Source organism: Necator americanus, chromosome V (assembly GCF_031761385.1).
Source record: "Necator americanus strain Aroian chromosome V, whole genome shotgun sequence".
Taxonomy (NCBI): domain Eukaryota; kingdom Metazoa; phylum Nematoda; class Chromadorea; order Rhabditida; family Ancylostomatidae; genus Necator; species Necator americanus.
Window position 1 is genome coordinate 19,870,364 of NC_087375.1, and position 24,009 is coordinate 19,894,372.

The window sequence follows — 24,009 nt, forward strand, 5'->3', positions numbered from 1 at the left end:
TGATCGCAGTGAATGATCATTTGTATTCCGCTATGATTTTTCCGGCACCACCTTCGATGGGTTTAGCCAACAGCGATAGAGCCACCTGAAATAATAACACATCATAAGAATATTTTTACAATAGAGTTATTTTCCTACACAAAATCAAAATATATCACACTCTTGGTATAAATTTATGTTGTTTAAAATTTAACTCCAACAATTGAAAAAAGTAGTTCAACGATATTTTTTAAATTGTCTTCTAATTTAGAAGATGAAGAGTAACACTACGGTTCCTTTCCTTTACCTTGCCTCTCAATTCTGCAAAAAAGAGTAACCTAGGCAATTTTGAAAAACACTGCTGATTTAGTAGTGGTATTTAGATTCTAGAAAGTTCTTCAGATACCATTCTGTGCTCGTTTCCACAAAGTATTCAAGGACTATTGAAGATAAAAATCTGAATTAGCCACAGCATAGATCCAAATTCTTTTGCATAAAGAAATAAATAATTCGCAGAAATAAGAAGATAATTTAATAAATTCATTCTTCTGCATTTTAATGTCACCCCATCAGACCCTCCAGTAGAGCATATACGTAGGTGCACAAATTCTCAATGGACAGCAGGTGGGATCTCCTTCTACACATCAATCGAATCCCCACAGAACTTTACTTTCTAGGAATTTCCTCTTAAGTAAGAGAGAATACCCTCGCAGCAAATGCTGCCCAAAGTTGATCTATTTGTTCTTAGTGGTGGGACAGGTTCCACTGCCTTATCCTTCCCTCCTAAAAGTGTGGTAGTGATGTGAAGCTACTTGGCAGATGAAGACTTAGGCTGAATTCCCGAATATCTGCAAGAGTAGAAACTAACTAATCGCTGGATTCTAATGAATGGCAAGGTTCCCGTCGCACAGTCGAAAACACAAACAGAGCGTAACGAACGGGGATCGCGAATTTCCAACTGCTTTGCAATTTTTTACTGCTCTAAAACGGAAACGTACCTATCTTACATCTTAAATGATATAGAGATATCTACACCACAGATCTGACTGGATGCAACAACGGGGTACTGAACCTAGTAGTCCTTAAATATCGAGCTTATTCGCTTCTTGACTCACTTGACCTAATCACCGGGTTGGTATTATTGCCTGGAGTGGTTGCTAGTATCTTTCATCAGTGTCCCATATAGACTGTGCGCGTGAACTGCTTATCTACGTGATCGTATGCCCTGCTGTTCAGCGTAACGAAACGGAGAGTTGTTACTAAGGATTCCACACTCCCTCCAGCTATTTGATCTGTTTGAGTTGCGCTCTGGTAGCGTGCATCTTTCTGTAATATCTAAGTAACTTTCACATATAACTGTTCAAGTTATATAGTTCGTATGTGCTCAGAGCATCTACTCAAATGCCTGACTGCATTTAGTATAAGTAGGGCTACCTAAATAGAGCAGGCAGTAATCATACTCGTATACGCGGGCCTTCGTTTATTTTCATCCATTCGCTTCAAAATCGATACAAGGAATTCACTGTTCATTTGAAGTTACATAACCTTATAATGGCTTCGTATGTTTCGTAGCTTGGTGATGGGAAATCCCTCGTCATAATAAACAGTTTTCTGTAGGAAACTATCATTCTTCACTGTTCGTCTATAGAAATTTCAAAGGCGAGCCCACATCTGCTGCGTTGGTCTAAATTGTTCTCACAATGTCTTTCCCTACCTCAGTTGTTTACAGAGGAAGCGACATAGATCAAAATAGCGACCACCTTCCCTCTGTTAACGTGTAGGAAAGCGAAAAAATTAATCATAACTAGGACGTTATCCACCTCTGCGAAAATCTCGAAGTCAAACACCTTTATGACGACAATCAAATTGTTAACCTATTGCAGCGTGGAAACATCGTTGATATAGTTAGTTACCTGACCTGTAAGTGAACTCATCGGAAATAACCGTAATAGTATTGTTAGCGTGGTATTAAGTGTCAAGCTTAAATTTAACCACAACTTTGCTAGAACTTTGCTAGACAAAGAAAATGTATTGAGAACAAGGACAAGTGAACAAATGAAACACACAACAAGTATTAGAACACTCCAAGAGCTCTCTTATGCCGGAAAAAAAATTATTTTCAAAGTTATAAGTTCGCCCTCTTCTTTCAGCAACCGTACGAGGCATAATAATGGAAAGAAATAAAATATGTATAAAACACGTAAAAAACTATTCGTTAATTTGTTCTTCGTTAAGAAGAGGAGTTAGTTCTGAAGAAGTGGATAGTAAAGACCTTAGATCGATCAAGCAACGCCTCATGATGCAAACGATAGCGAAAAGATTCTGGAATAAGAAATGATTAAAAACAAACGAAAAATAATGGTTTTCTCTAGTCAAAAAGAACTGACCAAGGTCATGAAGAGATAGAACACAGATCTCCAACCAAAGCTATTTTGCAGAACTGGAACAAATATTTGACCGAATGCACTTCCGACAGATCCTGTGCCGTCTATTAATCCTGATACCGTTGCCATAGCCTTCAATGAAATCCTTCAATAATGAAGAGGAGCACAAGTCCAACTGAACATATAAAGGATAAAGGATGAAGTCTCTCGCGTTAATCAATCCGCTTGGGATGCGCCTCCCCACAACGTTCACTTCAATTCAGAATCATTTGCGGTTTACGAACGCGTACCTAGCCGTAACGCGTACGATGACTTGGGGGTGGAGGGTGGACCCGACCACCCTCGAATGGCTAAAAGGCTTGGTTGATACTAGGGCGGAATCGAACTCAAGGTCAGGCATGGTGATGATACACGACCCTCTCGAATACGACCCCTTCTTCTTCTTCTCCAACTTCCTGTTCCTGTTACAGTCCTCAGTTGCTGCCAATCCAACATATTGAAACTTCATGTGTTTGGAAAGTCCGAAATTAGCCGAGGAACGAATGGAAAACCAGAAAATCGGTAGCTGACAGAAGCGAAAAAACACTAATTAGTAGAAGAAGCAAATATGCTCAAATGTTCTTGACCTTCGTATTTAAATATTTCCATTTTTATTGTATTCTACTTTTATTCTAAATTCTAGAAAATATTTTCAAATATTGAAGGACATAATGAGAAAAAGGGGGCGGGTGTAGTGTAGCGGTTAGAGGTCCGCTTCCTGCACGATCGATCGGAGGTTCGAATCCGCCGTAGTGCTCACCAAGCCTTTCATCCCTCCGGGGTCGATAAATTGGTACCAGACTTGTCTGGGAGGATAAAAACACTGACTTCACACATCGGCTAGCCACCGCAAGTCATTGTATAGGCCAGTTACATGTTCGTTAACCTCAAACGATTCTGAATTGAAGTGAACGTGGGGGCGCATCCCAAGCGGATTGATTAACGCCAGAAACTTTATCCTTTATCCTTTAATGAGAAAAAAAGAAAAGAGTCACGGTCATAGGTCGAATCACAGAGGAACGACGAAAAAAAAACCAACGAAAAAATCAACATTTTGTTCCTACAATATAACAAAGGGAAGACCCAGGTTCGACAACCGCTGAGTCAAATTTTTGAAAACAGATAGAAATTTGAAACCACTTTAAAGTGAATTTAATCGAATTTAATGACCAAAAAAGCTCCGTGCACATTGTTAGGTCTGAGAGAGAGCAAATAACTTCGTGATAAGAGGGCCACAAGAAATATTTTAGGTGCTACTTTAGAGAAAAAGGTATGTCCTAAAAATAGTCATATCACTGCTTTTTTCCACCTCCTAATCTTTATGAAGTCTAGATGAGATACAAAAAAGCCATTTTCCTCATCTTCGTCCCGTTGAAAATTTGAAAAAACAGAAAGACCCTGTAACCCTCCAGATATAGGATCTGAAAAAGGAAATCCTCGGCTTCATAATAGTGGAAGATGGTACGCTCTAAATAATAATGATAATAACAATAATAATAATAACAATAGCAATAGCAATAACAATAATAATAATAACAATAATAATAATAATAATAATAATAATAATAATAATAATAATAATAATAATAATAATAATAATAATAATAATAATAATAATAATAATAATAATAATAATAATAAGTTACTAGATTTCTTTAAAATCTTTTTCTTTTTTCCGGAGCAAAAATCGAGGTTTCGGCAAGTTTTCCCATTCTAGAAAAACGAGAATGCGTTTCAAAAAATCACACAATATTCAGATAGTAGGACTAAGAAAATCCATATGTGCTAAATTTCTCCTCTCCGGTCCGTCTGGTTCTCTCGAACTTTAGATGGGAAAAATTCAATAAAGCCGAAAATTTTTAAAACCTGCCCATCTTCATTCCAAAAAACTAGGAGATTTCAAAAACAACGATATGACAGATTCTGAGGGCAAACCTTCTTCTCCAAAAAACTACCTAAAGTTTTTCTTTTGGTCCTCTTATCACGAAGTTATGTGCGATTTCTCAGGTCTAACAATGTGCATAGAATTCCAGCTTTTTGGTAATTAATTTCCATTAAATCCACCTTAAAACTGCTGAACACTACGTATAATTAAAATGTTCACTTTTAGGAATAGTTTCAGATTCCAATCTCTTTTGCAAAATTTTACTTCAGTGCGGCGTCGAGTCGAACCAGCTGTTCTCATTATTATATTGTCAACGTTATATATTTTTAAAACAAAATGTTGGAGCTTCCATACTGTCCTAATATAATATTTCGTAATTTATTTAATTATTTAGTATTATTTACTGTAATATTTTATAATGCATGTAATTATCTAATACTACGTAGTATTTCGTCCTGATTATCATGCAATCCTTCAATCACTACCGCCCACTTCTCATTCCTAAAAGGATGTCCAAACGAAAGACAGGAAGAAAAGAAGACGACAGGAAATTTAAAAAAAATGGAAAAATTTTTCGGAGTGTCAGTAGTAGGAAATGTTCGTCAAAAAAATCCTGGGAGAACAAAAGCAAGATTTCATTAATTTTGACCGCACCTTAGCATTACCAGCTAGAGCTGGTTGAGATCCTAAGTCGACGGAAATGGTGCCCACAATAAGGTTGTACGGACCAGAAATTGTAACACCCACTATGGTCATGAGAAAAGCATTCCAAACAAGTGTAGGACCTGAAATCATTTCAACTCAATCAAATTGTCATGTGGATCGCGCTCCTCAACGGCTTTCAGCAGTCAATTATATTGGGGCGTTCGTCGTCTAATAAAACTATAAAATACTATTAAATACAATCGTCTATTAAAACCAACGGGAAAATCCCAATAAAACTGGTTACATTTCACTTCAAAGGTAAGAAACGAACCTGCATGAGAGTACACAAATAATGCCCCCACGGATGCTCCCAGCATGACTACGATCAGCGGCGTTCGGCACCCCATCTTATCCTTAAGCAAATCAAAATGTCCAGTTGTAATGGCTAACCAACCAGCTACCGGTTGGAGAAAATAGAAGACCTACGGAAATATACCCTCCAGCAACACTTCCAATGATACCACCAATATCGTACCATATACTCAATTCATCTGCCTAGAAGCTTATGAATTTTCCATCGAATAAGCAATAAGCAAAAAATTAGAGTTTAGATCATGCACCTTCGCTTCTTCCCATTGGAAAGCCTCGGTAAGATACAGTGGAAGCCAGAAGAAAAATGCGTAGTTAACAAGTTTAAGGGATGCATTGCATAGACAATACTGTAATGACGCCACTTAAATGTAAAACAATTGTAGAAATATGGATGTGAATATTTTCCACTACACACACAATATAGGCAAAGACAAGAAATGAAGAACGCAAAGGCCAAATGCTTCCACAACGAGCCGCCGCCCATGCAATTGCAAAAATCAGTATTTAACGAGGCCCAGGAAAGGAACACAAAGTATTAGCAATCACTACCACACAGAAAAGTGATTAGTTACACAAAATCTGGAGAAATTATGAGAGAAAAATTTAAATTCGAGTTGAAAGAAATGGAAATCTGCGACTTTTGATGAGATAGCAATACATACAGCTAAATAAAACAAACTCTTTTACAGTTGAAATCATGTAAACATGGTTACACTTATAGCCAGATCTAGTAAAATAATTTCGTGTTTGATTACAGAGGTCACGATAATCGTCACGCAAAAGCCTCATGAAAAACATTTCTAAACTATTTTTTTTTAACAGCCGAGTGAAAAAGATAAAAAAAAGGTTTGACGAATACTAAACATGCGATGATTTGAATAGAAAATAATTTCAAAAAATAAATAGATGAAGAACTGACAGCTAAAACTCCTGGTAGTAGAATAGCCTTGAGAATGCTTATGGGTTCTCCAGTTTCTTCTTCAGAAGTAGATCTTCTGAAACATAAGATTTAGTAATTTTTAAAGCGTAGACATAAACCATGGACAATAAAATATATAGTACTTACTATAACAATATTAACGTGAACAGTTACAAAACTGTTTCAAGAAGCATGGACTGGTTCAAAAGAAAACTAGATAATTTAAGGCCCGTATATCATAAAATTTCTCCACAACTAGATACAATTAGGTCTTTACTTCACGAGTATGATCGCGATCAGACGCAATTCCCTTGAATATAGAAAAAAGCGGATAAAAGAAAGAAAAGCTGGTTGGGAAACGGCGTAGCCGAGTGGAATTTCATTATGGGGCACATGGCGACACGGATCAGTAGGGTGCTCTTGCAGCCTCTCCCGCTCGCTGTCTGATGCAGCACCTGCTTGCTCTCGCATATGCGGCATGTCGTTAGGTCCTACGTAAGGGGATTCGGTGCAACAAAGCCGTTTCCCACGCCGTTCTTCGGGATAATTTAGAGATGAGCGTGATCGTATAGAGATCTCAATACCTTCAACTTCGTGTTATGAAGCCTTTAAAGGTGTAGATTACAGGTATGAGCATGACCTCAGTGCCCCCAAATCGTCCTGAAAAACAATGTTTAAATATTATTACGAAGTACGTTAAGATTTGCACACATTCTGCACCTCTACTCCTCCCTCCCAGCAGCCAAATTAATGGTTACTTGAGTAGTTTTGAAGGTTTTACTCGAATAATGATTATCGACCACTCCCTCGTGGATGCGGCGCTTGTATAAGGATACTACGTTCTAACGTACCTTGTAGGAACAAAGGCCGCTTCCGCTTTCACGCTGTTTTCCACGATCATGAAAGGCATTACTCCACAAATCTGAGGTGGTGCGGGTTTCAAGTGGAGTATTCGTATACGGTATCGTAGATTATTGAGAGAAGGGTGATTCCGTCCTTTTCTTCCTAATTGCCGTCAAAAATGGCCCGGAAGATACGGCTTCAAGCGTTCCGGCGCGCTATTTTCTACAAGGAGTTCGATTGGAGCGCGCCAGCCGTGCGCACGCGCACATCTTCCGGGCCGCTTTTTCCGGCAATTAGGAAGAAATGGACGGAATCGCACCCCTCTTGATAATCTACTATCCCGTGTACAAATCCTCCACCTAAAATCCGCACCACTTCGTGGTATGCTGCCTTTAAGTGAAAGTGGGCGGAGCCACACTCATACTTGTAACCTATACCTCAAACCCTATACTCTCCACCGCGATCCAACGTCGCCAGTATCATGACAGGCACCCTTTAATAAGTAGGGCTAATCTAAACCGTGAAAATCCATCGTCAACCCTATACCTGCGATCGACTTGAGCTTCGTAGAAATGCAAATCACAAATTCACATCACAATCACTAATTCTAGCCCTCATTGCAAAAACCCTCATCGGTCAGTCAATCTACCTTTCTCTTCGGTTACTTTCGGTCACTGCAAAGTACCCTTCCTCCTTCGGTCTAACACTGATCGATAACATGACGACAACGGCTCCAACGAGCATGAGGGAAGCACCAGCAAGAAACGTGGTCTAAAACAGGCAATAAGGCGTAAAAATCATTTGTTGGATATATATATATATTTAATAGATAAGAATAACTCTTTAAAACAGACACCTAAGTATAAAAGATTGAAAATAAACTTTCAGGAAAAAATTAAGAAACTACACGGAGTACACTGCATTAACACTGAATTTTTACATTAAACACCCAGGAGAAAATTAGAAAACTGCACGTAGTACACTGCATGAACACTGAATTTGTACATACAACCACTTTGTCTTAATGGTCAGCGAAACAAAATTGTTTTGTACAATTACACAATCTGCTTTCACTACTTACTGAAATTTTACCACAACAGCAAATTTACCGAATTTTTCGCTCGACAGTCATAGGCTAAACAAGAGTAACGTATTTCCAATTTTCTGCGCTTGTCTACGTTAACAGGAAGAAAGAAGAAATATCAACTACACTGCACTACATTATGAATTTAAACTGGACTAAGTTTGCGGGCACCCCCAGATTCATCGTAAAGAAGAGAGAGAAAGAGTAATTGGAGATCACAGTGGCGCTAAAGTCTTGCAAACAGACCTGATACCCAAGTGGCAGAATGATTGCCGTGAGATAAGATCCGAAAACATTGCCGACTGGCTGAGATGATGCCCACAAACCCATAACAAAACCGCGATTTGCTTTTCCGAACCAATTGGCCTGAAAGTCCAACCAATGGGTGCGCAGATTTTTTTTTTTCAGAAACGACTCGCGGCAAATAGAGTCTACTGAAAAAACTCACCATTATGGCGATTTCGTTGGGCCAACCACATGCTTGTACAAAACCAAACAGCGTGTACGTAAGTACATAATACGTTACATTATACAAATTGTACCATTTTGGTATCACTCCGAACAGTACCATCTAAAAGTAGGGGAATTAGGAAAAACACGGAGGCAGATAACAAAGATGACGGCAATCAAAACATACCAAGATCGCCGATCCCATCATACCTGTCACTACTACATATTTCGGATTTGATCTATCACCCAACCATCCCCAGAAAAAGAGTCCCTAAAACCAAAAATGTACGCAATAAGATGAGAGTGCAAAAGTAGAGTGTACCGTAGCATATGCAGTCATAAATACTGCATCGAGTGTTCCAAGAAATGTTTTTGCCTGAGCCCCACTATCGAAAAGTGGCTGAAAAAAATGTGAGAAAATCCTTGGATAAAGATATCACAAAAACTCACTATTCACTTTTTTTATTTACCTTTTCAAGGAATGCTGGTTAGTTATAGCGACAAACGACGACATGAAGCAGGTGCAATTGCGTACGCGGCTTCTCTCGAGGCGGTGCGGTGGAGCGTACCGGAACCGATACTGACACCACCCACCGCTGCAGTTTGCGATGGTCCCGCCTCGGTGCCAACTGCTGACTCCAGTTTGCCGCTTCGAGCACCGTGCTTCATGCCGTTTTGATCCGACTATGTGTGAAATTGCATCGCTTAAATTAATAGCATCACTTTCAAACTGAGGAGACAGGAGCAAAAAATCACTCCTTTCTTTCCTATTATGCCCAGCACGCAGCATTAAAGTAAGTAAATGTATTGTTAACTCTAATGTACCGCTTCGAGCGCAGCCGCTTACGCTAATGCACCGATCTTCAGGCCCTTTTTTATACCAACATTTACTAGCACAAATACAAGACGTCCATTATCTGCCCCAGAACTACCTTCAAAATGGTCTAATCAATGATTTTCCATAGTCAAATTCCGGGACAATAAAACTCGACTGCAGTAGGTTCTTTTGATGAAAATCAACTTCTACTTTCTTTTTTTCAATGGAAATCTTCAAGGAAAACAGTCATAGACTATTAAAAAAACAATCATAAGATGGGGGCAGTGGTTCACTTCAAGGAAGTGCAAGGTTAGGAACGGAGACAAATCGTATTTGAGCACGGCTACAGAGCGTAATAAAGCAAAAAATAATCTGGTGAATTGCAATTAACTCAAAGTCACGAGTCACGAATAAACAAAGAGGGCGGAAACAAAATACAGGACTTACATTGTGAGTAACGTTATCTAACCAGTCTTCCGTCACAGACGATTTCACACCACTCAATGTTTTTCTTGCCGAATGGTAGAGAGCATAGCTGGAATTGTCACTACTTCATCATTGAACGAAGAATGCATTAACGTTTCACGTTTATAAACGTTTATAATATATATATATATATATATATATATATATATGTATATATATATATATGTGTATATGTATATAATAATATATATGCATATTATAACGTTTATAACAATTATTGCTCGAAAACCCTACCTGGTGAAAGTTACCACGAACACAACAGTTTTACCGAAGGGCATCGACATTGTGCCGCAGTCATTCAATCTGACCTCTACTAAAAGACAAAAACGTTGTTCATTTGGTCGACGAAGACTGATAAGTGAAGCGGTCTTATCGCGTTTTCAATTATTTCGAAGTTGCTGAGCGGCTCTACTACGTCAGAACCTTGTCCTAATTACATTGCATTTCATGTTGGGATGGTCGAATTCTCGGCCATAAACTTCGATCTTACTCCTGGTGGAAGAATTCCCGATATAATAACGCAAACGGAAGCAGGTCTAGCTATTCAATTATTCCTACACTCTATAAGTGACAGACAGACCCGGTAATCTAGAAAGGCGAAGGAAAAAAAAGCATCGCGTACACCTAAGTTAACTGCTGCTAGAATGTGTGTCATGAGGAGAAAATGAAGAAAAAAAAAATTGGCGCAAAAAAGTGTTAAAAAACAAGGTCATAGTAATACAGAGAACAATTACTGAGTGATTGTAAGAAATGAGCGAATGTGTCTCTATCATAGTAGCTCATAGTGTAACTGAAACATTCGACGCCCACTTATAGCGTGTATGACAATTTGTCCTAAGTGAAAATTATTTGGGAATCATATATATGGCTTGTAGTGCAATGTTCGTAATGAACATGGAAAAAATCAATCGTGGAGGTCAAGATCATTCTCCAAAAAGCGTATCATGTTCACTCGAAAGGATATTTGGAAGTGCTGAGTCAACCACAAGCGGAAAAAAACAACACCGTTCGATGACACTTGATAAGAATAGAAGCCAGAAACCTCACATCATACTTTGGTGCCTCCCCTACGCAAAGTTTTAGAGTGATTGTGTTTGAAAAAGCCCGATGAAATAGATGAAAAACGGAAAGGTCCTGTACGCATTTGATACAGAAATGCGACGGAATTATCGCATAAATAAGAAGACAACGTACAGCAATGTGGTTCCAAGAATAAGAAATTTAGGCCATTACCCCGATCGCGGTATGCGTTCCATGGTGAGCGATATCGATATATTCAAGTCTACGTTGACGTGCCTGCGAAAATCCGGTTCGGGCAATTTGGTGGAATTTCGGCTGTAGTACCCGACAGTTCAAATACTGTTTAGAGTCATACCACATATCTGACTTAGTGAGGGAATCGGCGGGAAAAACTAGAGATAAGGTTGTAGATTGCGGGATCAAGGGTGGTTCCGCTTATCTCCCTTGATCGTCACAAGAAACCGCATGGGAATAACTTTGGTTATTACGAGGTACGTTAGAACGCTCCTCTATGCAGACGTTTCGGCTCCCTTAGCAGCTTATTCACTGGTTCTACTTGAATAGGCTTCTGAGAAGACATCACTGACCTTCGGCTGATCGCAGTTGAATGTGCACAGGAGTGGCGCGCTGCAACTGAAATCATCTTACAAAACGCCGTTTCTTACGGCGATCACGAAGATGATGAACAGTACCGTCATTTATCCCGCAATCTACAAGCTTAACTCTAGCTTCTCCACCGGATTTCCTCACCACGTCAGATTCGTGGTATGCTGCCTTTAAGAGCATCTTTTAACAGACTAACGGCCGCCTTCTTAACTTCCGTGGGATACGACATCTCAAAGATCATTTTTTTTTGCTCTCGGTATATCGTGTATCGTATTACCCTCATTTGCAATATTCTTCTAATTGTTCTTTCCCTCCTTATTTATAATAGTTTTTGATTTTTTTTCCTCGTACAGTAGTGCATAAGTAAGATTATGTAAGTAGTGATTTTGTCGTCAATGTGTTGGCGATACAACGTATAAGTATTGACATAGCAGGGTAAAAACAACAGGTGCTGTTGCATAATTGGCTGTGCTAGAAGCGAGGCGGTGAAGCCAGCGGCTAGTATCGAAACGGGACCATCGCAACTGTAGCTATGGGCGGTGCTAACAAGGGCCTCGTCTCGTTCGTAATTCTAACCACCATCTCCATCGCGCCGCTTCGAATGCAGCCGCCTACGCAACTACGCAACTGCACCGAGGTCCAAGTCGTTTTCACCCTACTATACATCCAGTCGGCACAAAACGTATCGTAACATGACAACGCAACACATTCACGGTGAAGGTGAACATAGAGTTCTCTGTACAGCATGCGGAAAACCCGTAGGAACTATTTTCTTCTTGATTTAAAAAAAAAACCTAAAAAATCAAGAATTTAACTTTACGTAGTTTGCAGCAGTTTAAATGTGAGTTTAACAAAATTTAATAACCAAAAAAAACTCAAATTGTGTGCACGTTGTTAGGTATGGGAGATCGCGATCAACTTCTTCATAAGACCACCAAAAGAAAAGGTTCAGGTAGTTCTTAGGCGAAGAAGATTTGCCCTAAAAACAGTCATATCGCTGAGCATTGCCCATTTTCGACTGTCTTTGAATCTCGGCATGTTGAAACGTAGTTTTCAATTGATTTTCTTGAGCTGTAGCCAAGATTGGTTGTTTAATAAAGGCGATCAATACCAATCTTGGCTACAGCTCAAGAAAATCAATTAAAAAGTCATATCGCTGTTTTTTCCATCTCCTAGCCTTTTTAATTTTGATGGCACAGGGATGGGAAAAATGGCATTTTTACCATCTTTGTCCCATCAAAAATTTGGGAAAACAGCGAGGCCCTGGAGAGATGGAAATTCCAAAAAGAACCAGAAAGTAGAAAAAACCACGATGTGACTGTATTTTAAGGCAAACCTTTTTCTCTCAAATACTACCTCGACTTTTTCTTTCGGTCCTCTTATGACGAAGTTATTCGAGATCTCCCAGACTTAACAATGCGCATAGGATCTAATGTTTTTTGGTCATTAAATTTTGTTAAATTCACATTTAAACTGCTGCAAGCTATGTCAAATTAAACTCTTCATTTTTTAGAAGTTGTTTCAAGTTTCCATCTCTTTTGCAAAAATTTGCCTCAGTGGGGTGTCGAACCTGCGTGCTCTCATTATTACATAGTCAATACATTGGGCATTGCCAAAACGAAATCTTGAGGCCTCCATTTTACTGCCCTACGCCTGAAACTAAATATAGTATTCGTAATTAATGTAATCATTTAATATTATTTGTTGTGATATTTTGTAATGTATGTAATTATTTAATTGCTAGTTTGATTACTTTCGTGCTTTTGTGGTTATCATGCTATCCTCAATTCACAACTGGCCACCGCACACTCCCTTACGACCCCTTTCCCTAGCGTTTTATCAGTTCTTGCCACTTCTACCGCTGTGTGGCCTATGACTGCCTTATATTGTGAGTGCAGATCAAATCATCTATATCGCCGCTGGTGATCTGCACACAGCAATACTCATTCGCTGGTACATTGAGTGACAAGTGCGTGCAACCAGCCACACCACATCCGGTGCAACTATACGTAAGACTATTTTCAATGTACATGGGTTATGTTTTCATTATCCTGAACGATTATCGAATCAGTGAGCCAGGGTAGTGTGGCACTTGACGGGATAAACGTAGCACTGCTCCAATCATTCTCTATTTAGACCTCTTTAGAAGACGGCGAAAAAGCCGTAAGGTCAGACAAATAAAAAGTTCCATCTAAAAATTGTGCAGGCACACTATTGCAAAACACAGACAGAATATGCCGAGGTTTCAAGACAAGAGAACGTTCGAACTGCTAGGGAAAATTTCTCTATATTGTGGCTAAGAAAGATGGAAATCGTAAGCAAAAAAAGCAACGAAAATAAAAAAAACGAGAAGCGAAGTAAATAGGTATCAAATCTCTACAAACTAGGAAAAAACGAACAATGAAATTAATGGAAGAGTAGTTGTTAATACTATATAACCCTATTTGTGCGACAAATAATCAAAAACTACAAAAAAGTACAAGAAGAAAAGAGTTTGAGGTTTCTCGCATACTGTAGAGAGAGCTCGGTGTAACCTGCACCGTGTACGTGCTGTGTCATCAGTCTACAATACGTTTGCGAACGTTTTTCTTAGCAATCACAGTACGCATGTCCTCACCCCCACAGTAGAACACATTTTTGACGTCATCTTCAAGTTCATTCATGTGATTATGATTCTCAGAACTACGTAAAAGAACTTGAAGAAATTTGTGACTCTCCCTTTTCTTTCTCTCTCTCCCGTGTGCGATGGATCCTGTCCACAACAACGTAACTAGAGTAAAATGTCGTTGGGGGGAGGACTCTGGCGCATCCAAATCGGACTGTATCTGGAGTGACCATTTGAAGAGAATTGTGGCGGGAACTTCGACTGTGCCAGTACTGTACTTGCACTCAGAGCGTGAAAAGGGCAATAGAGCACAACAGGCGCAAAGACGTCCATAGAACACGTTAACCGTTCTCGTCGTTAAATCATTCCATTTGCTTAATCGGTGCATCTAACTTGGACTCTTCGTAACTCTTCTAGACTCTTCGTAACTTCACTCAGATTACTGGTTACCACTTGGCCGGAGCCTGCATCGAAGTCGAAGGAGGAATTCGGCGAATGGCTCGCTGATCGTGGATTGCTGTGGAAGGAGCGACTTTGCCCCAACTGCGGAAGTAAAGTCGCGAAGCAGACGAATGTTAACAGCCTTTGTAAGGGCTAACCCAACGGCCCTATTTAGGGCCACCAACTTGCGAATACAAATCGAAAATGTGAAAACAAAAGTTATTGCATGCATGCTCAGTGATCGTGGAAATGGAATTCATGGAATTCATTCACCTATGGAATTCATTTTCGGTTCTTTTTTCCTCTTTGGAAGTAACACATGATATGACTTGGTTAGTTATTTCTCGTAAGCTTCTTCGGAGTAAAACGTAGTTGGGGATGGCCACTTAGTGGTGCCCTTATTTCTGGAAGTAAATAACTAGTTACGATACGATCGTATCGTATCTAGTTTATCCTATGATCTAAGCATTAGTCTTAGAGGATCTATCACATGTAAGCTAAAGTTACTAAGAGAAAAAAGTAAGACAGATTGTCCAGAAGGGCGCCACTGAGTGGCCCCCACAACTGCATTTTTCCCTTCTTTAGAAGATTTAGTAAAGTTAAAACAGTAGTAGTTCCAGCTCTGTCCTCCTTTTTACTTAGTGGCTTCAACCTACATGTCGTGGATCCTCTAGAACTGTTGCTTAGGTCATTGGACCCCGACTGACTCAGCTACTCAATTGTGCTCCGTAACCTTTTTCGCGCTCCGAGTGCTCCCAGTGCAGTACTGGCACAGTCGAAGTTGCCGCCACGATTCTCTTCAAACGGCCACGCCAGATACAGTTCGATTTGGGTGCATCGGAGTGCAGTGTATCTTCGATCGTATCGATATATAAGTGTATATAGTCCAGCCAAAATGACGTTAAGCACGGACACCTGCCCAAGTGGCTGCACTCGAACGGTGATGACAGCGGTTGGACTCGAGGTGGGATCATGGCGAACTGCAGAGATGGGTGGCTGCAGGGAGATTCTTCCGCGACCTCAACAGCTGCGCTCCACCGCGCTTGCTTGAGTCCCGCTCACACAACTGTCCGTGCTTCACGTCGTTTTGACCCAACTATATGTTTGTGTTCTATAAGTGCCGCAACTAGTACTTCATGAAGCAAAGCGAAAATGAGTATATAAGTGTGTTGTGCATCTCGATTATCACTATTACAAGAGCACTTATATAATGCTGCTTGACATTGAAAGAATTTCTGCAACAGATCCTGCAACCAGGATAGTCTTTTTTGAGAAGATCTTTGAGCAGCAGTCTTAGAGGATCCCGAGGTACAATAGGGACAGAACTATTGGTGTGCTTTTCTTTCCTATCACGCTATCCAGTACTGTTTGATTGATTTCTTGATGCACATAGGTGCAGTGACAACTCGATGAAGACCAAACCTGTGTGACGCACTTATCCACACGTAGATTTTTTCTGTAACTGTACATCCAACATAGTCCCACTTATCATCCACAGAGCATTTATTCGGTTGGATTAAAGGCAACATACCACGAATCTGAGGTGGTGCGGATTTCAGGTGGAGTATTTGTACATGGGATAGTAGATTATGGAGAGGGGTGTGATTCCGTCCATTTCTTCCTAATTGCCGGAAAAAGCGGCCCGGAAGATGCGCGCGTGCGCACGGCTGGCGCGCTCCAATCGAATTCCTTGTAGAAAATAGCGCGCCGGAACGCTTGAAGCCGTATCTTCCGGGCCATTTTTGACGGCAATTAGGAAGAAAAGGACGGAATCACCCTTCTCTCAATAATCTACGATACCGTATACGAATACTCCACTTGAAACCCGCACCACCTCAGATTTGTGGTATGCTGCGTTATCATTCGTTTTTAAAAATAGGGATGGAAACAAAAAGAATTTGTTCGTGACATCTGAGCAAAGAAACCGCAGAAACCGCTATCAATGGCTTTCCCAATACGTTACACCTTAAAGGTAGCACTTAGCTCGATGTTGGATTATCTGGTAAATAGAAATCGGAACATAGTCTGCGAGTATCACAGCGAAGACGCAAAATACGGAATCCGGGAAAGGTGAATCGGAAGCATCAGATTGACCAGTTTGCCTGACGAAACAACTCATCACACCCGGACAAATGATTGAATGAACACGTAAAATAGTGATCTAAAACCATGGAAGTGATAGACTGCAGGGGAAAATGTAGTTGGGGGAGGGGGGCATTGGCGCCCTTATTTCTCCACGCCCAAACTTTTTCACTTAGTAACCTTAGCTCACATGTCATAAATGCTCCAAGTCTAATGCTTACGCCTTAGGCGTCCGATTGATTCAGTTATTTACTTCGAGAAACCACCCCATCTACATTTTATCCGATTCCACTCATTTACATTCACATTACAACGGCAAGATAGGTGTAGGACGTTGATTCGTCAGATAAACTGACCAATTTGGAGGTCCCGATCCATCTCATTTCTAGATTTGTGGGGAACCTTCTCCGTTTTCGCTGTCATATGAAGGATAAAGATAAAGTCACCGGCGTATCAATCCACTTGGGATCCGCCAACGCGTTTTAGTGGAATTCGTAATCGTTGAGGTTTTCGAACGCGTGTTGGCCAATACAATGACTTGCGGGGGCCAGCCGATGATTAAATCAGTGTTTTTATCCTCCCAGACAAGTCTGGTACCAATTTATCGACCCGGAGAGATGAAAGGCTTGGTTTGCACTAGAGCGGTTTCGAACCCTCGACCGTGTGGCTACAAGTGATCTCTAACCGACTGCGCTACACCGCCCTCGTTGTCATATAATTGTGTCAAAACTATATCTCAAGCCTGATGCAATTACAGAAGCCGAATCGCAGCGGAGCCAGCGGTTGGGACTGAAGCGGAACCCTTGATGTCTCCAGTCGCAGGCGTGCGAATCGATCACAACCGCCAGCTCAACCGCACCGCAAACGCCATTTCACCGAGCTTCTTTCATAGGTCATTTTGATTCGACTATACTATAGAACTGCCTCGTTGAACTTATCCACTATGGGGAAAGATTCAGCATCGGAAATTTCCACAACCCCTCTAAAGCGCTAATAGTAAGTTTTGAAATGTATAGTACACAATCAATGTCCGTATTACCGTTCCTACGTATCACAATGTCCGTACTGCCGTTCCTCGGGCACCCTTTGTAACCACCTTGAGCGACAAGAATACCCCAGAGTCCACATTTTTTTCTCTTCTAGTTCCCTTACATGGTTTCAAGCGAAAATTCCACTAAACAATGTTGCAATACTTCAGGAAGTTTCAAAAAAATTCGAGTTCAATTCTTGCATTTCATTGTTGTATCAATGAGGAAGATTCTTGCATTTGGGTTTTCTATGTCGCACACAAGCCAAGCACCGTCTGATAACACGTGACGCCACACAATGTCAGCGTATACAAAACAGAGATTGTTAGCTCAGACTGACAATTCATAGTATTCAGCTGAGTTCATCTGAATGAAATCTGTAAGTGGCCTGCATGCTCCCACAGGTTACTTGCGACACTAGCACAAATCAAAATGACAGAAGTTAACCATGGGTCGATTACAAACGGAATAATTCAGCTAAGATAGGTTTTGTAATGCATCACAGGAAAAGCAAGTGAGGTGAAAAAGGAAAAGATTTTTTCTCACATAGAAAAAAGTGCACTCTGTGAGAAAGCGAGAACATGATCACGTATAAATGTGGAGACAGATGTCATAAAAAAGAAAGAAAAACTGCATAATGTGAACCAATCAATTGACGCAAATGGTGTCAAATGCGGCCTCTACTGTGCAAACAGAATCACGCAGAAATCGGCGTTATTGCATACTCGTAAAGACAAACATTTTTACGGAAAACAGCAGCACATTAAGTAACTATAGTTGGGTCAAAACGACATGAAACACGGACCGTTGCGTACGCGGCCGCGCTTGGAAGCGGTGTGGTGGAGACAGCGGTTGGAATCGAGGTGGGACCGTGGCGAACTGCAGAGGTAAGTGGCGGTAGCGAAGATCCTTACACGATCCCAACCGCTACGATCTACCGCTTCGCTTCGAGCGCAGCCGCTTGCGCAACTATCCGTACTTCATGTCGTTTTGATCCGACTACATTTCCTTCGATTTATGGTGCAATATTGCGTGCGCTGTTACATGGAAAATGTGGCGTTTTCCTATCGTGGTTTTTTGTGAATGATTGCGACCAATGAGATAATTCTACAGTTGTGGTAATACACACCCCAGCCAGCGTGGTAAAAACTGCGGAGTCAAAGTGGTGGAAAGCTTCGAACCGGCGATGATAAAGAATTGTTGAGAGGTCCTGCAAATTTCTAGAAGTGCTGCGCTAGTCGTGTCCTCAGCATCCATGTTTAGTTGGAGTACTGGTCAAGAGAGCAACGCTATACCTACTATACTACAAGTGGCTGAAGTGTGAGCAACAATACGATATTGTGTGTCATGCATTTTTATTTTCCTTCTTCTTTTATATCTATACCTTTGTGTGGAATTACTGTAGAATATAATAAAACATCCTACTATATATATGTAAATAAATAAATAAATAAATATATATATATATACATACATATTCTTCATGAAAATCATTTATTTGAAAGAGTGAGCAAAAAAATAACACACACACTCGGGTCACAAGGGAGCATTTATTGTAAGATAACAGAAACACAATACCCGCATCATAATATCTTCGAAACAAAATCTAATCACGATGAAAGGAAGTAAAAGCATTCAACGAAAAGACCAATGCGATCTGATGCATCATATTAGATTAGGACCAAATCTCGCCAACATTAAATAAAACGACCGTAAGACAAATACTCGGGACTGAGGGTAGTTTTCTTTTTAAAAAAAAATTTAAGAGGATTGCAGGACTCTTAGGAGGACTTTTTAATGATAAACGTAGACAAAAGATTCAAATGATCTATAGCAGTTACTAACATGGATGGCTGAAAAAATAAATGAATCATGGCAGTTATACACTGCGAGATCTAATTCAAATGGTGCATGAACTCGTTCGATCACAAGTGCTAACACTGGATTAGCTATTGAGTCATCCAACAATCGATCCAGTATTGTTCACTTGGGCTAAGAGTTGTAGCAAGCGGAAGCTTAGTTCCGACGTTTTGGCCTGTCGAAACTTTTCGCATTCCAAATAAGACATTTAGGATCGAGACGTCTAAGTGGAGGGTTGGGTCGTTCTACACCATTCTCTTGGTCCAACTTTGGATTATGCACAATGTATGTCCCCCCTTAATGCTCACTATACGAATAGCAATGAATAAATATGAAAAGGTTACCCTTAAGATGAGAGAGTAGCCCGATTGGTTCCATTGTATCTTTGATATCGTCCTTGTTGATTCCAACAAATGCTTCAAGATCATCAACAGTGACGTCTTCAACCTGAACCGTTCAGCAATCTGAATGTCTTGCAAGTGATAATATCACATTGTTAGAGGTCAGCATTAAAAATTCACATGTAGAAGAAAATACGACTGAAGGTATTTAAAGGCGTCACCACACGAATCTGGTGTGTTATGTTTCTGATGTTATGTTTCTGATGGTTGAAGACTATACGGGGTCGTAGATTGCAGAAACAGGTGGGATGACGTTCAAGCGTTCTGGGACGCTGTTTTCTACGAGTTCTATTGGAGCGCGCCGCCCTTGTGCACAAGCCGCATCTTCCGGGCGGTTGTTAACGGCAATTAAGAATGGAGAAATGAGCGTTATCGCACCCGTTTCTGCAATCTGCGACCCCTATACTCTTTATCCATCGAAAACCCATATCTCCAGATTCGTGGGGTGATGCCTTTGAACTTGAATATATTCAGTGACATATCAATATCAATATGCAGGCCACCTGCACTATATGCTGAATAGTGCTTACGTTCCGTCTCTTCTTTTTTTAAATACTGCCCAGAAACTCAGAACCTTTGTCTTTATAAACCGTAATAGACCGTTCAGAATTAGAGTCACCGTAGATAAAAATGTCGCAGAGGCTAACTAATACTAGACTACCAACCTTCCGCATCACAGCCGAATCGAAAAACTCCAGCAACACGAATAACCAGTACTTCTTGTATGATATCTCACCAAGGTCAGAAAAAGGACGCTCGGGAGTTCCAGGGTATTTCGCCCTTTTCGACATTTCATAACCTTGGATATTAAGTAGTGTGATCTTTCAAACTCAGCATTAAAGCACAAACATACTAAGCTGTATCAGAAGATTTCCGTAGCCTTTTCTTTGATAACATGGCAACGTCATGATGCATGCCAGATTGTTGGAGGAGTGCATTTCTTTCGAGAACATTGCAGCAATATGGGTTCCTTCCTTATCTGTCTACAAAAAGCGCACTTGCAAACCTGTTCAGTGGAAAACAAACATGAAAGTAAAAGCTCACCTCACAAAGCAAATAGAAGATGAAGTTCTCTACATCGAAACAAAGCGTCTTATGATCAATAAACAGCTTTGCGAGAAGGCAAAGTCGTTGGCAGTAGAACTGAACATTGCGGATAAAATAAATTCCACATAAATTTAATTCCTTAATTCAACTCAGGCAAAGAGATTTCAAAAAAAGATGCAAACCTTCTGCAAAGCACCGAAGACCTCGTATATTTGAACATCGCCTTCCTCATATATCAGTTCTCCTGGAGGATTCGTTCTTTTGCAGTCAACTGCCTTCAACATTTAACAATGACAAGAAAGAAAGAAAGACTCATTTATTTTCATGAGTAGCCTACCAGGTGACATTTGTACATGCGTACATCATCTGTGTAGAGAAGGCAATTTTCGCATACATATAATTTTTCAACGGCTTTTTTCTTCAGTCGATAAGGAGAATAGTACCAGCACTGTATTTCGTAGCTTCCGAAAACAACCCATTCAATGTTTTTCTCTGGCGGCGCCTAAAGATAGTACACAAAAGAAATCAACAAACACTATACACACATGATGAAAGTGTTACCTTTCGATGCTGATCAACTCTTCCAGGGTCATCAAGTGAGATCAACTCTTCGTCATTTTTTCGTCTTTTTCTTGTTAAACGAGTATCACCCCCACCTGGGGAATAGAATATTAAAAAGGTGTACAGTATTATTCATTTTATTCATGATTTTGATTCATGATTAGTACAAACAGATACAGACAAAACGAAACGACTTTAAAATAACTAAGGTTACCTAATTCTCCAGCAGAATGTTTCGGGGCCATTTCAATAAATCTGCAATGATACAGGTTTTAAAAGAGGAACTAAAGTGCAAAAAATTTGTCACTAGAGGAGACTTTTCAACCCATGTGCCAGATATTCCCACCTTTTTCGGAGTCGACGCCACAACTGTTTTAATGATCACCACTCTTGAAGAAATTCTACTTGTGTTAACCAAAATAAAAATAGCGTTGGCATTTGACTCAGAATATTGTTCGCTTTTCAACACTAGCTGTTGATTCGTCACTACCAGGCAGAACGTCTTTCCAAGCGCTGTATAGATAAATAGAGAAACTGACAGGCAAACTGGCGCGAATACAAATACAAACAACTGTATTCGTTCCGAAAAAGTCAACATTTCCGTAAATAATGAAACTGCCCGAAGTCACTTCAAAACAAAAAACAGACAAGTATAGCGCGAAGAAACTAATGCCGAAGTTGCTCATACTCATAAGACAGGAAATTAACTAACTGGTCACCACTAATCCACTGATCAAGTCGGCGATCCTGACCATCAAAATGCACGAAATATTCCAGACTTTCACTGACGACATTGTTAACCTAAAGAAAGAAACAACAACATGTTAAACGCATAGAAATGAGAAGGTTAACAAATGACAATGATAATGATACATAGCAACTGTGATAGTTTATTAACGACAGCAATCTCGCTTATTACCGCGCCCTAGAGATTTACACGGCAGATTATTATTATTATCTGGTGGTTTACGTTTATTACGGTGAAAGGGTAGTTGGGAGGGAGAAGGCAGACAACACTGCTCTAATCGAACTGTACTTTCGAGGGTAAATATCATTCTTGGAGCATAGAAATGATTCTTAATCGTCAAACGCAGGTTGAACAGATGGCTTCTTTCAGGCTATTTTGGTTTTTTTTTTGTCCCTGAAAGCACTGTCTCCTATAATCTAGCTCTTCAGTTTCAGGAAGCCTGTCTTGAGAGTTGGATAAAGTTAAGGCATTAACAGTTCCAGCTCTATCTTTCTTTTTCTTAGTAGTTTTGTCGTACATGTCATGTATCCTCAAAAACTAATGCTTAGGTCTTAGGGAACCGACTTATTCGGCTGTTCATTTCCTGCGATGAAGTATAGCCTTCTCAAATAGGCAAGCCATTTGATAGTTAAGAAAGGTTTTTGTGCTCCATGAATTATCTTAACGTACAAAAGTACAGATCACTTAGAGCAGTGTTGAGTGACCTCTTCACAACGTTTTTGCAGTTTACTTACTTTGACTGGTAGGTTAACCTAGCTTCGACAAAACTGGATGAGAACACTTAAATGGATACAAAAGCAGAATGTAATCGAAAAATAAGTGTGCGTATCTGTGGGTACTATGAAAGAAATCACAATGTTACACGAAGCCGTCATTCATCATCTTACTACGCAAAAATTGAATACCCTCGTGTACAGTAGAGAACATTATATCCGTAGAGCGCATAAATATACAACTTCACATTTACCAGGAAACACTTCCGATGCTAAATGGCCTCATTCAGTGAACTACTTTTCATCATTCAACACGTTTAAAGTACATCTAAGATGACCAGAAATCCTTTGCACAGGAAAAAACTCGAAGACTGGGAAAAACTCTGGGCAGATCCCCCATTCATTCGACAACTATTCGCTTTGCCGGAACCCTTCATAGTTAGTTTTAATCCCAGTAATCCGAGCTAGCTCCTGGGATTGAGAACAATATGTGAGAACACAACTGCTAACAATTAAGAACTGGAACTATAGAATAACCTCGCCAGCGGGGATGTTCGCGTCAAGCTCTGTCTTCTTTTCACTTACATCGTCCGCTTCAGATTTAGGTCCACGCACTCTTTTCTTCAACAAAGTTGCAAGCACCTAAGAACACAGAATGGAAACCAGTACTGAACCATAAAAACGTGAGGAACAAAACCAACCCTTCTTTTCTCGCCGTTCACAACGCGCCAAACAACAACACGTTCATTTATCTTCACATCATCCATACGTGTTGTCACTCCTTCACTCCCCTTCGCAGCAGCGGCTTTCGCACCATTCATTTTCCAATCGAAAACTCTAGCTAAGAAAGAATCTACTGCAAGACATAAAGCGAAAAATGGTGAAAGTCAATGAAACGATAAATATTGCCCGAGATAAACTCTTTAAGAAAAGTAAGCAACACAAATAGCAATGACAATTGAATGAAAACAAACTTTTTTCATATACATGAGGA

At 40.1% G+C, this 24,009-nt stretch overlaps 2 protein-coding genes across 3 annotated transcripts; both read right to left on the reverse strand.

Annotated features, from left to right (window-relative positions):
* Positions 1 to 30: 30 nt before the first annotated feature.
* Positions 31 to 11,709, reverse strand: RB195_014479 (uncharacterized protein; the record flags this gene model as incomplete). 2 transcript variants are annotated; one of them, XM_064204777.1, is made up of 17 exons in its annotated part: positions 31 to 85; positions 2,252 to 2,301; positions 2,367 to 2,495; positions 4,942 to 5,072; positions 5,264 to 5,345; positions 5,419 to 5,487; positions 5,553 to 5,651; positions 6,224 to 6,299; positions 7,716 to 7,837; positions 8,397 to 8,516; positions 8,599 to 8,721; positions 8,788 to 8,871; positions 8,923 to 9,000; positions 9,865 to 9,952; positions 10,138 to 10,216; positions 11,511 to 11,556; positions 11,674 to 11,709. In XM_064204777.1, the coding sequence occupies 17 exons, from the start codon at positions 11,707 to 11,709 to the stop codon at positions 31 to 33; spliced, it is 1,467 nt and encodes a 488-aa protein (XP_064060658.1). The 2 variants fall into 2 exon arrangements, with proteins under 2 accessions (XP_064060658.1, XP_013294656.2); XM_013439202.2 differs by lacking the exons at positions 31 to 85; positions 11,511 to 11,556; positions 11,674 to 11,709 and having other exon boundaries at positions 2,188 to 2,301; positions 10,138 to 10,187.
* Positions 11,710 to 19,701: 7,992 nt separating this feature from the next.
* RB195_014480 (uncharacterized protein) lies at positions 19,702 to 23,836 on the reverse strand (the record flags this gene model as incomplete). The annotated part of the gene is made up of 12 exons (XM_064204778.1): positions 19,702 to 19,841; positions 19,890 to 19,992; positions 20,612 to 20,745; positions 20,800 to 20,929; positions 20,991 to 21,089; positions 21,176 to 21,268; positions 21,331 to 21,495; positions 21,555 to 21,649; positions 21,769 to 21,809; positions 22,267 to 22,355; positions 23,553 to 23,657; positions 23,717 to 23,836. The coding sequence occupies 12 exons, from the start codon at positions 23,834 to 23,836 to the stop codon at positions 19,702 to 19,704; spliced, it is 1,314 nt and encodes a 437-aa protein (XP_064060659.1).
* Between the last annotated feature and the right edge of the window lie 173 nt (positions 23,837 to 24,009).